The 14,884-nt window shown below is 55.0% G+C and overlaps 1 protein-coding gene across 7 annotated transcripts; it reads right to left on the reverse strand.

Annotated features, from left to right (window-relative positions):
• Nucleotides 1–1,788: 1,788 nt before the first annotated feature.
• BSND (barttin CLCNK type accessory subunit beta) lies at nucleotides 1,789–11,081 on the reverse strand. Of its 7 annotated transcripts, none has more exons than XM_032613460.1 (6): nucleotides 10,534–10,608; nucleotides 7,146–7,231; nucleotides 6,152–6,496; nucleotides 5,963–6,057; nucleotides 3,907–4,176; nucleotides 1,789–3,070 (listed from the first exon to the last, which is right to left on the reverse strand). In XM_032613460.1, the coding sequence occupies exons 3-6, from the start codon at nucleotides 6,371–6,373 to the stop codon at nucleotides 2,656–2,658; spliced, it is 1,002 nt and encodes a 333-aa protein (XP_032469351.1). In that variant the 5' UTR covers nucleotides 6,374–6,496; nucleotides 7,146–7,231; nucleotides 10,534–10,608; the 3' UTR covers nucleotides 1,789–2,655. The 7 variants fall into 7 exon arrangements, with proteins under 7 accessions (XP_032469351.1, XP_032469341.1, XP_032469331.1 ...); XM_032613450.1 differs by having other exon boundaries at nucleotides 7,138–7,231; XM_032613440.1 differs by lacking the exon at nucleotides 7,146–7,231 and having other exon boundaries at nucleotides 10,534–10,621.
• Nucleotides 11,082–14,884: the final 3,803 nt, after the last annotated feature.

A 14,884-nucleotide genomic window follows, 5' to 3' on the forward strand; every position in this document is an offset into this window, starting at 1 on the left:
AACATCCAATCTGGAGCCCACTTCCTCAGACCCTCCCCCAAGTCACCTCACACAAGCTCAAATCCCATATAAGTCCTTTCTCACACCCTCTTACAGAGACACCTCATAGATCGCATGGGGTTTCTCCCCTCACTGCAATGAGCAACAAACCCCACTATTAACCACAGGCAAGCTACTGGTGTTCCTCACCTGCCGGGCACCAGCAGATGGATCTCATCAGATCCCCCACCGCCCTTCACCGTCGCCACCACCACCTAACCCTGCAAAAGGCAAAGCCCAGACCCATCACCTCCCTCCCACAGGAGAGGAAAGTGAGGTCCAAGCCCAAGGTCACAGAGTAGGGTGAACATGTAGTTTATCGTCCCAAGGGGATACTTTCGAGGGTGAAAGGACGCACTACTACTAACTAGGCAGGGACAGTGGGCCTAAACCAGGACTGTCCCGGGCAGGCCAGGCGAGTGGTCTCCCAAACAAGCAGCAAGAAAGTGGGGGAGCCGGACGGGGGTCGAAGCCTGGCCCGGCCATGTCTGTCCCTGCGCCCTCCCGGGGACAGGGTTCTCTCTGTGGACGGGCCTGGCAGCCAGAGACCCCCTGGTTCTCTGCTGAGGTCTGGGGGTGCCCTGCAGTGTGATGCCTAGGCGTGGGCCACACCCAAGTTTCCACGCACACAGCTGTCCCAGCCGGCCACGCCACCGTGTTTGGTGTTGGTTTTCCAGAGAGTTCCCTCAACTCTCTGGATGCCTCGTTTATCCTGCCCAGAGGGGGGACTGGGGGCGTGGGAGGAGTTCACATAAAAGAATTTGCGGGTGAATGAAGGTGACCGCTCTAAACACTGAAAACTTTTTTATTTTAGCCTTTCACACTGGTGTTCTTTCTGATGCAGTCACCCGTTCCCTGCGTGAGTGAGCTGAGTGCAGGAACGGGCCGTGAGGGAACATCTGTTACAGGAGAAGCTTTCCTACAAGAGGTAGCAATGACCCAGAAAGGAGAGGGAGGGGGTCCCAGGGCTGTGCCCTTCCCTTGGCCGTGACCCCAACCCTGACCCAGAGGCCCAGCCCAGGTGAAGGCCAGCCCTCCCAGGAGGCCCAGGCTGCAAGCTCTGAACGTGGGGACGTAGGATGAGGTAGTGCCACCATCCCTTTGATGGGGCCCAGAGGGGCTTTGCAGAGATCAGCCTGAGAAAAGCGTCACTCGGTGATGCTACCATACGGTGATACCTCCAGGGGCTGCTCAGGCAGCTGGAGCTGTTTGTCCCTGCGCTCGATGGCCCCAACGGTTGTGTGAGTGTCACTCTGCTGCCTCTGGTGTGACAATTTTTAAGTCCTCTGTTCCCACCTCAGTTTCTGCTCTGCGCTCTGTGCTAACTTACAAGACACCAGGCTCAGCGGACTGGGAGCCCTCCGAGGGTGAGAACTGTCATCAGTTTGTGTCTCGTTCCTCCTAAAGATCCCAGCTTAGCGTCTGGCACACAGTAGATGCTCAGTAAATGCCACCTGAACCAAATTAGTTATGTCAGGAGTCTGAGACTCAGGGAAGTGGGGGAGGCATCATTCCCTGCAAAAGGCTCATGGGGGCTTCCCTGGTGGCGCAGTGGTTGAGAGTCCGCCTGCCAATGCAGGGGACACGGGTTCGTGCCCCGGTCCGGGAAGATCCCACATGCCGCGGAGCGGCTGGGCCCGTGAGCCATGGCTGCTGGGCCTGCGCGTCCGGAGCCTGTGCTCCGCAACGGGAGAGGCCACAGCAGTGAGAGGCCCGCGTACCACAAAAAAAAAAAAAAAAAAAAAAAGGCTCATGGGTTCTGGTCACTTCTGTACATGCTCAATGACCACCAGCCGGGCACAGGAGAGATCGAGGTGAGTAAAGCAAAGCTGCTGACCTTGAGCAGGCAGCCATGCTCCATGATAAATGCGCAAGGCCCAGAGATGGCCCAGGGGTGGCACACGGGAGCCAGGACTAACTCGGCCCAGAAGCGGTGACATCAGGAAAAGCCTTCAGAAGAGGGACGTCTGTGCAGTGGTTTGAAGAGCCTGAATGTGCCCGGCAGACAGGGGACAAAGGGCATCCGGGCAGAGGAGACAGCTTGGCAAGGGCATGGGGCAGCAGGGTGAACGTGGGGTGGGGCTGACCAGGGCGAAAGCTGGGAGGTCAGCAGAGGTCACTCATGGAGGGTGTTGGATCCCAGAGCTACAGGAGACACAGGAGGGATGTGGGCCGGGGACGTTAGCTCTGAGTGAAAACAAATCACGCCATCCCCCGGCTGGACTAAAAGATGCAACAGGAACAAGAACCCTGAGAGGCCTTCACAGAAGATCGGGGACACGAGGGTAGCCCCCAGCAGGGTTCCTGTTCAGAGGCCAGCTCTGGGGGGAGGCGGAAAGGGCTCTTGAGGGCCCTGGCTGCTACAGATCTTCTCAACTAATCATATTTGACCTTCAGAGCTTTACAAAAGCTATTAATAATCAGAGCAGCAATGGCCCAGTAATGTAATCATCTCCTCCCTGTGCATTTCTGTGCAGTTCTCAAAATGCTCTCGGGTCCACTGTCTCCTGTGAACCTCCATCTAACCCCATTTTGCAGGTAGTGAAATTGAAGTCCTGTGTGGTCACATCGGGGTTAGCCCCAGAGCCAGGCTAAAACCCAGAGAGCAGTTCCATGTCAGCCCTGGGCGTCGGGCTCAAAGTCCAGTTCCTTGTCCGGAAGGGGGTCCCCAGGGCTGTCGGGAAGCCCGTAGTACAAGTCTTCCTCTTCCTGTTCCGGCTCCTCTGTACCTGCGTCCGAAGCCTCCTCTTCCTCCCGCTTTGTCCTCGGGGGTCTCTGCCAGGAGCTGGGCAGGGCTGCCACCTGTAGCTGCTTCTCTGGAGGCACATCCTCCAACGTTGGGGCATCAATGAGGGCAAAGTCATGGAAGCAGTCCAGCCGGCACCTGCAAGCCTGGGGCTCCGGGGATGCAGGCCGGGGCTCCGCCCCCTCAGATGGTGCCAGGTTGGGACTGCTGCCCTCACTGGAGTCCACGTCCAGGTCATCTTGGAAAGAAGCCAAGGGTGCAGGGCCCTGGGGACAGGTCGGGGGTCTGCAGGGGCAAAGCCGGAAAGGGCGAGGGTAGCTCTGAGTCAGACTGCCTAGGTCCAAATCCTACCCACTAGCTGCAAGGCCCAGGGTAGGTGAGTTCACCTGTCTGGGCCTCAGTTCGCTCCTCTGTAAAATGGGGGAAATAACAGCATTCACTCCTATGTTTATCCCTGAGATTTACAACAGATAATGAACGCAAAGCACTTTGCACAAGGCCTGGCACATAGTAGGTGCTCAAGAAATGGGCCTTTATTATGTTATCCAAACCAGGTCACTCCTCTGCCTCTCCAATCACTTGGAGGTCTCCTCTGGGCCCACGATCCCTGTCACACTGGGTGTCACCTTCTGTTCCCTTGTGTGGCTCCCCCATTGGACGAGGAGCTCCCGCAGGGTAGGGGCTGTCAAGGTCTGGCAGGGAGTAGGTACCCAGGAATGCTGGTGGATGAGTGACTACGTGGATGAATGAGGAACCCAGTTCATGAACAGCTGGGGACAGGGTGGGGCGGGGAGTGACCTGACTGAGGTCACAGAGCACATCAGTGGCAGAGCCTGGATTTGAACTCAGGTCCTCTGGCTCCCTGCCCTGGCCCCTCATGGCGAGTATTCAGACAACTCTGAGGTAGGACCGATTACTCCCATGTGGGGAAACTGAGGCTCAGGAAGGTGAGGGACATCCGAAGGTTACACAGCAGAGGAGCTGGAATTTGAACTCAGGCCCACCTAAGCCGAGACCCATGTGTCTGCTACCCCTGCTGCTTCTCAGGGTGTCCCCAGCCACCTCTCAGTGGCCACACCCCTCCTCCTTCACCCCAGTGCCCCTGCACTCCGTGCACTCACCTGGGCCTGCCCTGACTTGGGTCTCTTTCTCCCTCGTCCTGGTCCGAGCCCCTGTGTATGACCACGGCGGCTTCCAACAAGGCCTGAGGGTCGCGAGGGCCACCTTCTCCTCCATCGCTGGCTCCTGGCTGTGGCCGTCCCGGCTTAGGAGCCAGGACGGGGTGGGGGTCTTCACTGTAGCCCATGACCTTCATCTGCATGTGGCTGAAGTCCGGCAGGCTCTGGTCGTAGGCGGCTTCCTCCCACAGCCTGACGTAGGGGGTCCGGGGGCTGGGCAGGGTCACAGCAGACAACGGGAGAGAGAACAGGCAGGTGGGCAAAGATTCGATTAACAGACGTCAGTGCCGTCCCCTGGCCTACCTGCTCCGTGCACCGGCTCTCCCCCGATCTCAGAGAAGTGTCTGCGGGTGGTTACTGTACCCAGTTCATTGATGAGGAGACTGAGGCCCAACAAGTTAAGTTGAGTGGCAGAGCTCAGACTCTCAGTCCAGTGTTCCTTTCACCCGCGTCTCCAAAGTTAACTCCAAGGCTGCGTCTGTCAAATGAAGACCAGCTCGCGTTGACTGAGTGTTTGCTGGGTTCCAGACGGGAGCCTGAAGCCTTTACATTTATCATCCCATTTATTCTGAATGACACCTTGAAGCAGAATGGTTATTCCCGCTTTTCAGATGAGGACAGAGCAACAGTAAGAACCAGCTACTGAGTGTTCCTTGCAGGCCGGGCTCTATCAGTTAGCTCATCTAACCCTCCCTGTAACTCTGGGAGATACTGGAGGAAGCTGAGACACAGACACCTTAGCTGGCTTGCCCAGGTAGTGCAGACCTAGGGGGTGGTACTGGGGCTCCAAGCACCACTTTCTCCACTGCTCTCTACAGTCCAGGGCTGGGAGCAGCAGGGAGGAGTGCAGGCTCAGGGTGGCCTGAGCCCCAGCTCTGTTCTAGCAACTCTCCCTGTGTGACCAGTCCTGAGGCTGGCCCCCACACCCACCCACCCAGATCTGGTCTGGTGTTGACTCCCAGTGAGGTTTGGGGCTTGTGATTGCACTTCTTGAGCCTCAGCTTCCACATCTGTATAATGGGCCTGCCACCCCCCTACTACACAGGGTTTCTATGAGGACTGAAAGAAGAAATGGGCACAAAATGCCTGACTTGCTCTCTGGTGCTTTGGCAAAGGCTTATAGAGGGCCCGCTATGCCCCAGGCTCTGTTCTTAGCACTTGGCTTATTAAAGTCCACCATCCATATCACAGGTTCCGCATCCGCAGATTCAACCAACCGTGGATCTAAAATATATATTTTTTAAAGTTCCAGTAAGTTCCAAATAGCAAAACTTGAATTTGCCACATACTGGCAACTGTTTACATAGCATTTACACTGTATCTACAAATATTGACACAGCATTTACATTGCATTAAATATTATTAGTAACCTAGAGATGATTTAAAGCATATGGGAGGATGTACATAGATTGCAAGCAAATACTAAGCCATTTTATACAAGGGACTTGAGCATCTGTGGATTTTGGTGTACGTAGTGGGAGAGGGTGTCTGGAACTCATCCCCTACAGATACTGAGGGATGGCTGTATTATCTCACTTAGCCCTCCCTGAAGCCTAGGAGGAAGGTACTATTAGTATCCCTGTTTCACAGATGGGACAAAGAGAGGCAGGTTGCTTTCCCAAAGTCACCCAGCCAAAACGTAGCAGGGCCCCAGGGCTATGCCTTGGCCATGAGCCTCTTGTTTGCTAGAGTAGTAGTAGTCACCGCTGTGTGAGATTTAGGGTCACACCTATTTTTGATTTCTAGTCTGCCACTACTTCACTGTAAGACAGGACAAAAGTCCCTGAGCCTCAGTTTCCTCATCTGTGAAATGGTAATAATAAAGCTCACCTCATAGAATTGAGAGGTCAAAACAATCCACGATTTCTGATAGTATGTTCTCAGTAAGTGGGAAGGCAAAGCCAGAGCCTGGGGCAGGGGAGAAGACTGGCCTGAGGGACTCACTGCCCCTCCCCTCCCTCCACTGCCCCACCCCCACCCCAGAGGGCCCAGCACCCACCTCTTCATCTCAGCAGTGAGCCCATTTTCCAGCAGGCCCAGCGCCTTCGGTGACAGGATGCCTTGGAAGTCAGAGTCAGCGGGTACGAAGGTGATCTGCAAGGCAAAGGGGAGAAGGCTTCTCTGCAGCTGCCCACACACATCCGTGGTCACTGCTCCCCCAGAGCACGGGCCTAACATCTCCACATACCCTAGGAGAGAGGCCTGACAAGGGAGGCCACCCTGTTTGACAGGAGGGTGCCTGCTCAGGGCCCAGCACCTGTGGCCGGCTGGACCTCTGGGTTCCTGCTCTCGCTGGCTCTTCATTCACCCAGCACTCACGGAGCATCAGCTGTGTGCCAGGCACTCTTCTAGGCACTAGGGGGCAGCCATGAGTGAATGAGACGAACACCCCTGCCCTGGGGGAGGTCATATCTTGTCATTTCCAGGGGTCCTCATCCAGTGCCCAGCACTTGCCCGACCCGGAGTAGGCCCTTCATCCGCATCTGGTGAGTGAGTGGGAAGCAGTTCATGTGTTTCTTGGCACAGACAGAGGCTGCGGTGGGGAGGACAGAGAAGTGGATGGCTGATGTTGTGCCCACACTACTGAACTGTTCACTTAAAAACGGTTAAGATGGTAAATTTTATGTTATGTATATTTTACAATTTAAAAAAGTAGTACTAGTAATGCCTGTCTCCTGGATTCCATGAGATAACATATAAGGAGTCCCCTAGCACAGAGCCTGGCACACAGTAGCTGCTCAGTAAATCATAGTTTGATGCTACTGAAGATGAAGTTACCTGACTTCTCTAAGTCTGGTTCTCCCCAGCTGAAAATTTGTTCAACAAATATTTGATGAGACCCTATTGTGTTATGCCAGGTTCATAAATGGCAGCCCCTTTTCTCCCTTTCCCGTAGAGTACGGTGAGAGAAAGACACTTGTCTGCACCAGGAAAGCACCCAATCCTGCTGGGGAGAAGGGAATGATAGATGGATGTGTTCTTAGAACTCCTGTGAGGAGTAAGCTTCCCCCAGATGTCTGGAAATGAGGGAGGGGCCTGGGTATCTTCCACACCCACTTAGTATGTCCTGCACCTGCCAGCTGACTCTGTATTTCCTAGAAGCTGCCCCTTCCTCCATCTCCCCATCATCATAATCACCACTACCACCATCATCTCCATCAACATCATAATTACATCATCACCAGCAACATCAGCACCAGCGCCTTCATCACCATCACCATGATCATTATCACTCTACAGCATCATTATCGTTGTCACTGTGAAAAGCCTGGAGGAGAAGGAAAGTCCTGACAATCTTACAACACAAGTTCTTTTAAGAAAGGGTGACAGGCAGAGTTGAAGCTGGGGAGGGGAGATCAGATCATAAAGACCCCAGAGCATCAGGCTAAGAAATTCAGCCTTTAATCCAGAAGCAATAAGAGCCCTGGAGGGGTTCTCAGCAGAATACATAGCCAGATTTGTGTTCAGGCAGAGTTCTGAGCAGTCCCCAAACGGAGGGAACAGAGGGATGGAGGGAGGCCCATGGAGAGGACCAATCCATCAACCACCCATCAGGGGCCTGGTCCTGGGCTCCAGCAGAGCAGGCAGGAGTGGGGAGCGGGCGACTTGTAGGCAGAATCAGAAGCCAGACAGGGAGAGGCCCTGCTTTCCCAGACAATCCTTCCCCTTCTCCCAGTTCCCCTGCCCCATCTCAGCTAATGGGCACAGCATCCCTGACAGTCCCACCTGCTAGATTTGCCCCGATTCCTCCTTCCCTCTCAAGCCTGAGGCCCAGCTGACCACCAAATGTGACCAAGTCTACTTCAGAAATTCAATAAAATAAGCTGGATGGGAGGACCAGGGCCACGCCCAGCCATGAGAGGTACTATATGTTTGGTGAACTGGAAATGTCTTCTCAGCTCCTACAGCCTTGGGTTCAAGTTCTGCCTTAGTCTAGGAAATGATCATCTTCCCTTGGACCGAGAAGGAGCCTCCCCCACTGGCCTGGTTGCGCTTGAACATTCCTCCTCCCAGATGTCAGCCTGATAGCTTCCTCGAACTGCAAAGCTGCTCACAGCCGTCCCTCATCCCATCCACTAAAGGGTCAGGTCCAAACTCCTCAGCATGGCATTCAGGTCCCGTGGACCCGAGCCCCACTCCCTCTCCGCCTTACTTCGCTCCCCACGCCCTCCGGCGGCCAGGCTGACCCGCTTGCCTTGTCCTTTCACCTCATGTCTTTGCTCGTGCTGTTCCTTCTGCCTGGAATTTCTTTCCCCATCTTTTCTGCCTGGTGAACTTCTACTTAACCTACAAACCCCAGCTCATCTTCCCTGTGAAGCCCACTCGCTCCCCATCAGGCAGAAAACTGTCTCCTCCATGAGACCCCCAGGGTCCCAAAGACAGGGACGGCTTAATTCATATGGGTACTGGCTACCCCTTCCCCCGTATCATAATTGGCTAATTCCATTCCCTTATGTTTATATTTTTTTCAATCCAGAAAATTCCCATTCGTCAGGCACTGAGGCAGGGGAGGATCCGGCAGGGAGGATGGGTGCCAGCATTTGCTGAGGGCTCCGATGGCCCAGGCTCCAATGAGATAATGTGGGAGACTGGGACCCTCGTCTAGCACACCTCCCTGGTTTACGACACACTTCCCTCCCCTCCTTTAGTGTTCCAGCCCTTACAGCCTGCGTCCCTGAAACACACACCCACGTCTGTGCTCACACACCTGCACACACATCCAGAGACCCTCCCAAAGCCACAAACACCTGTCCTGAGAACGCTGCCTTCGCATTGGCTCCAGGCCAGGCGTGATGCCAAGTCCCCCACCTACAAGCCCCCACTGGCTCCTCCACAGGCCCAGGTGAGCCTCTGCCAAGGGCACAGAAGTGGGGCACAGGGAGGGGCATTTGAGTCAGGGCCTGGTGGGCACTGAAACCTGTGCCATTTCTGACCCGCCATGCGACCTCCACAGCACATGAACACGTGAATCTATCAACAGTTACTCATTAATACCCAGCAATATTCCCTCCTCCCCCGCCCCCCGCCTCTCCCTCATCCCCACTGCCACCCGGTCACTCTGCCTACCGCCCACAGCCAGCTCTGTGAACGGAGAGAGGCAGGAAGGACACTCCCCCCACCCCACCCCGGCCATCACCTTGCTGTCCCCCAGGGCCCTCTTCTCCCGGTGACCTCTGCTCAGGACACTGAACAGAGGGAGGCGAGTTGACTGTAAACTGCTCGGTAAACGACCACAAACCAGCCGGGACCGCCTCAGTGCTGAAAGAACGCGCTAACAGCCCGGGGCTTCCCACAGAGGAGACAGGACTGGGAGAGCCGAGCCCAGGCCCCCAGGATTCTCCTCCCTCCTCCCACACCCCTGCACGGCCATCCAGGCAAGAGGCCAGGAGGTGTCTGAGTGTGTGAGGCTGACTGGGGACTGGAGCCCTGGATGGCGGGACCAGCAAGGCCCTTAAGATGCACACGCTTTCCCACCCCCTCTTCCTGACTCATATATTCTACAAATGTGGAAGCTGAGGCTCAGAGAGGGAAAGGGCTTGACCAAAGTCTCCCAGGTAGTTAGAGGCAGAGCCCAAGTTAGAACCCATGCTTCTTTCCTTGTCTCCCTGGGTCTATCTGACCAGCTGCTGTGACCTTGGAGAAGTCACTCAACGTCTCTGGGCACTGAAGGATTACAACTCCTGATATGCCCATTTCACAGGGCTGTTGAGAGGATCACTAACAGTAAGCGTGGCAGCGCTTCACCTAAATATAACACTCTACAGTTTACAAAACTGCCCATCTCTTTTCTGTTCTCCATAATAACTCTGTGAGGCTGGGAGAAATAGGAGCTCGGGGCCTCATTTTGCAGATGAAAGAAACTGAGGTTCAGAAAGATAAAGGTCACACAGAGAGTTTGGAGCAGAGCTAGAACTAGAACTCAAGATTCCCAAACCAGTGCTCTTCCCATCACTAAGTCACTTATTAGGCTAGGAGTTCGTTAAAACTTCAAAAGATAGAGCTGCCTAACCCAGGCCATCAAGGTTACAGCTGACCCACCCAGAAAACTCAGCAGCCCTGGGACACGGGGATCGCCCTCCCGGGGTGGAGGGTTATGCTTTAGGTGACACACGTCTGAGCTCTGATCCCAAGCCTGACACTTAGGAGCTGTGGGACCTCACTTTCTGAGCCTCGGGCTTCTCTAGTGTAAAATAGAACGTCAAAGGTACCAAAAAGTTCAGGATGAGGACTGAACTGCACCAGGGATGCAGGCGTGCTTGGCAGGCAGCAAGCCCTCATAAACTCTGGTTTCAAGCACCTGGACTGCGTGGTGGGTTTTACTGCGTCTCCCCCATGGTGTCTAGTTCAGCGCTCCAGATCCAGGGGGCTCCTGATCAATCTCTATGATAAGGGATAGATGGTTGGATGGATGGATGGATGCTCGGGAGAATGGAGATAAGAAAAGAAGGGGTAAAGGGGAAAGGATAACAAGATGATTGAAGGATGGGGGATTGATGCCTGGAACAGAGGCACAGCCCCAGGCCCTCCTGGGCCCTGGCCCCCAGGCCACCTGGCCCCACTACCACCTACCTTGGGGTAGCACTGGCACATGTTCCAGATGACACCCCCGATCACCATGACACCGCCCATGGCGTAGAAGGTGCCGTAGACCTGGGGCCGGTCGTGGCTCATGAGGAACGTGCCGAGGGCCAGCAGGAAGAGCCCCAGCATGATGAAGCCGATGCGGAAGGTCTTCTCATCAGCCATCGCTGCCTGGCCAGGCCTGGCCTGTGCACCACCCGCAGAGGGGCGCCAATGAACCAGCCGGCCTCTGCACACGCTAACACCGGAGGAGTGACGCTCAGGGATCGCTGCAGATCAGGGCTTCAGGAAAGAGGGAGGGAGCCTCCCTTCGGGTCCAGCTCAGCCCCCGGGAACACCCGTTTTCCAGGCTGGAGGAGCTACACTTGGGTGGTCACGTGCTCCCACCTTCACTCCCTCTCACCTTCCCTCTGGGCCCTCCGGAGTGTGTGGGAATCTGAGTGAGGGAGACACGAGGGAAGGAAGGGGAGGTTCCAGGGGCTGGGCCTCAGCCAAGGCTTTGACATCACCTCATTTGCCTGTTCAGGGCCAAGCTGGGCTGACAGGTGGCCCCGCACCGTCCAGCCACGGGAAGCAGATACAATGCTGCAGCCCAAAGACATCAGAATGCCACTGGAGGATCCCACAGGGTCCCACAGGCTGGCATTTTAGAATCCTGAAGAATTCTAGACTATGCAAGGTCATGTGCCCATCTGGCCCCTATTTATTTGACCGTGGCTGCACGCATGGCTCTGTTCTAAACATGTGACACATATTAACTCATTTAAGGAACCCCGTGAGGCAGGTATTACTATCCCTGCTTTACAAATGAAGACACGAACAAGTAACTTGCCCAAGGTCACGCAGCTAGAAAAGGCAGAGCAGCTGGGATTTGAACCCGGAGGCCATGGGTCCACAATATTGCCACTGGGTGATACTGCCTAACTGCAGCACAAGGGTTAAACGTGCAGGCTCTGGTGGCTGGACAGACTGCCCGGGCTTGGGTTCTGGTTCCTCTATTATGGTGCAGTGTGGTCTTGGTCAAGTTACCTCCTGTGCCTCAGTTTTCCTCCTCTCTACAATGGGGATAATAATAGCAACTCACAGGATTGGGTCTATCCCCAGGCCTGGTCTCCCTGAGTGCCTCTGTCCCCTTCCCGTACTCTGTGCTCCAGCCAGGCCTGCTGGCTCTGAGCTGGCCGTGGTGAGGCAATGCCCCTCTAGGGTGTGAATGGCCGACAGCAAGTTCCTTGCCTCCTAACCTAGGAAGATACCTTCATCCTAAGAATGATACTCTAATGGTGGAATTTCAGTCCTGGGGACAGGATGAGGGTAAAAATCAGATTCCCTTACAGGATTATAGGAAAATGAGGGTCAACAGTATCTCTAAAAGAAAATGTTAACACGTTGTTTGTATGGTATTGAATTGCCCCTGCAGGAGAAAAGGCTTTCATTTGGCATCCTGACTTCATAGGTTTGGGGATTTTCCTGTTTTTGATGTCACCCTCTCCCTCCTCCCCAAAACAAGCTGTGCTGGTTCCCAACATCACACCTGTGCTCACATGATACCCTCTGGCATCTCTGCCCACAGTGCCTTGGGGTTTCATTGTGAAGCTGTTTCTCCTTCACCAGCCCTCAGACCCAGCGCTTACAGTTTGCGGAGTGGGGCAGAGCTTGGGGGACCCTCCCAGTGAGAGGCTGCTAAGCGGTCAGAGAAGGGCTGAGAGGCACCAGGTGACATCCATGTTTGTTTCCCGGGGTGACCTTGGCCTGGTGGCTCCGCTCTGGGCTTGAGTCTTGTCATCAGTGATTGAAGGTGGTATTAGGCCACCTCCCAGGGGTTGTAGAGGGAGGTGACATGATGGAGGGAAAAATGCTTTGTAATCTGGGATTATTTACAGGGCAGGACCGTCCAAGGAAATACTATTATAATCATCTTATACAGGCTCAGAGAAGGCAGGCTACGTGCCCCTCCCAGAAAAGGAGACCGGGGCCCAGAGGGGCCTCAGCCTGCCTGTCTGGTCCTGAAGCCCCGGCCCACAGCGGGATTGGATCTGCGGGGTCGCGGTCCAGCAGGAGCCTCTCGCGCCCCCTGGTGGCCATCGTAGCACGCGCTTGGCGAGGTGCTTTCACACCCCCGTAGGTCATGCCTGAAACCCGCAGCCCCGCGAGGGGCGCAGGGAAGAGGTTATCGTGCCTATTTCACAGGCGAGGAAACCGAGCCCGGGGAGATTTCCCCAAAGATCTCCCCCAAACTGAATCGGGGGCTGAGCGGTGACCGGGATCCACACAGTCCCAGCTCCATTGTGGATGGATCGGATCTGGTCCTTAGGGCTTCCTGAGAGTCCTCCGGGTCACCCGATCATTCTCCGTGTCTCCCCATCTTTTCTTTCCTCACCACGACCCGACCTCCTTTCCACCTTTTCTCTCCTTAAAAGAGGGGGGTAGGCGGAAAGTGGCAACGAGTAAGAAGCTCTGGGACAAGTAGGTGCTCGGTAAAATGGGTCTAGTCTAACCTCTTCCACAGAGCCGCGGTGAGGCTTAAGTGGGGACACGTGAGTACCGGGCATTGGAAGTATTGGGTTGTCCACTGGTCCCGCTCACGTCGCACCTGCCTCTGACTTCTGCTTCCTTCCCTGCAAAGCGGGGGGGGGGGGGGGGGGGGGGGGGGGGGGGGGAGGGGGAGGAGCGCTTGCGGAGTCTGCCATCTTCCAGCAGAGGACGCGATAACCACGGTTTTCTTCCGGTCTGCAGAATTCGGGGTCCTCGCAAGATCCTAAGAGCTGCTGCAGGGAGGGGAAACATCACACCCATTTGACCGATGCAGAAACTGAGGCTCTGCATCAGTAATGGCCCAAGATCACAGAACCTATAAATAGCAGAGCCAGGGTTCAAGCCAGGCCCCACCTCCCTCTTTTCTTGAGCGCCTGCTACGTGCAGGACGCTGAGGTATGCGGTGTCTGATGAACACGGGTTTTCAATGTGATGGCGCTTGGTCCTGTCTTCTGCGGCACAATATGGTAAAGGCTCTGAGATATGCCTGAGGTCCAGCAGGTGCACAAAGCAGACCTGCAAAGCAGAGGGAGAGACTGGGGTGGAGGGGGAGGAACGAAGGGACAGATTCACAGGAGGGATTCTTGAGAAGCCAGCTGGAGTTCTGTCAGGGCAGGAAAAGCAGTTCAGGCAAAGAGACCAGTGTGTGCAAAGGCCCAGAGGCAAGTAAGCACTGACACGTAGCTGGAGGTAAAACGCTAAATGCTATGCGCACGTTCACCCCTATACTGCATCCTCCTCCCTTTCCTGTTCCTCCGTGTCAAACCCATCCTTCCACCACCGGGATACCCTAGCCGACATCCTCATCTCCTCTGTCACACCCACATCCTATTGGCCCTACCTCCGAGACAGAAGAATCCAATCACTTCTCACCCCCCACTACTGCTCATCACCCTGGTCTTGAGCTCAGAGAGGCGGAAGTGAGTGGTAGCGTGAAGCGAGATCTTAATTCCCGGCCCAGGAATTGAACCTGGGTAGCCTGGATGAAAACCAGGAATCCTGGCCACCACGCCCCCTGGCTCTTGCCCCCAGTGAAAAATGCATTTCTCACGGAGGCAAAACTGTAAAAACCAGTCAAAGTTTATCATCGGAGACATAGCACAACAACAAGTGCGAGAGCACACAGAGAAACAGTTTGTTCAGTTAAGACAGAAGCAAGGCAGAGATGCACACCTGGAGAGAAAGGGTGTGGGCATCCTCTCTAATGAGGAGCGTAGTAAAGAAGCAGTTAAGTCATTCATACAGGGCAGTTCTTCTGGGTCTTTGTTTACATTTGGCCAATCATCTTATTTCTTTTTCCACACCTGCCCTGCCCTAGGGTCCTCCCCAACATGCATGCGCAACTTTTTTCCAAAATGGATTCCAGCCCAGAGGCCTATGGGACAGCCTTAGCATCACATATTATGGGGTGGTGCTCCCTCCTTTTTGACCCCCAAGGAGCATTTCTGTGCATGTGCAATGTTTCCATTGCCCCAAGGATGGGAAATGTATGACCTCTTGACCTTTTAACAGGGTTTAGCCCCTCTCTGTCCCTGACGTAAAAATGTCCAAAATCCGGTTATTTACCCTATTTCTGTTGCTGGTTTTTATATCAAGGTGCAGATCTCAAAATATAGACGGGAGGGCTTCCCTGGTGGCACAGTGGTTGAGAGTTTGCCTGCCGACACAGGGGACACGGGTTCGTGCCCCGGTCCGGAAAGATCCCACATGCCGCGGAGCGGCTGGGCCCGTGAGCCATGGCCGCTGAACCTGCACGTCCAGAGCCTGTGCTCTGCAATGGGAGAGGCCACAACAGTGAGAGGCCCGC

This window comes from Phocoena sinus, chromosome 1, assembly GCF_008692025.1.
Source record: "Phocoena sinus isolate mPhoSin1 chromosome 1, mPhoSin1.pri, whole genome shotgun sequence".
Taxonomy (NCBI): domain Eukaryota; kingdom Metazoa; phylum Chordata; class Mammalia; order Artiodactyla; family Phocoenidae; genus Phocoena; species Phocoena sinus.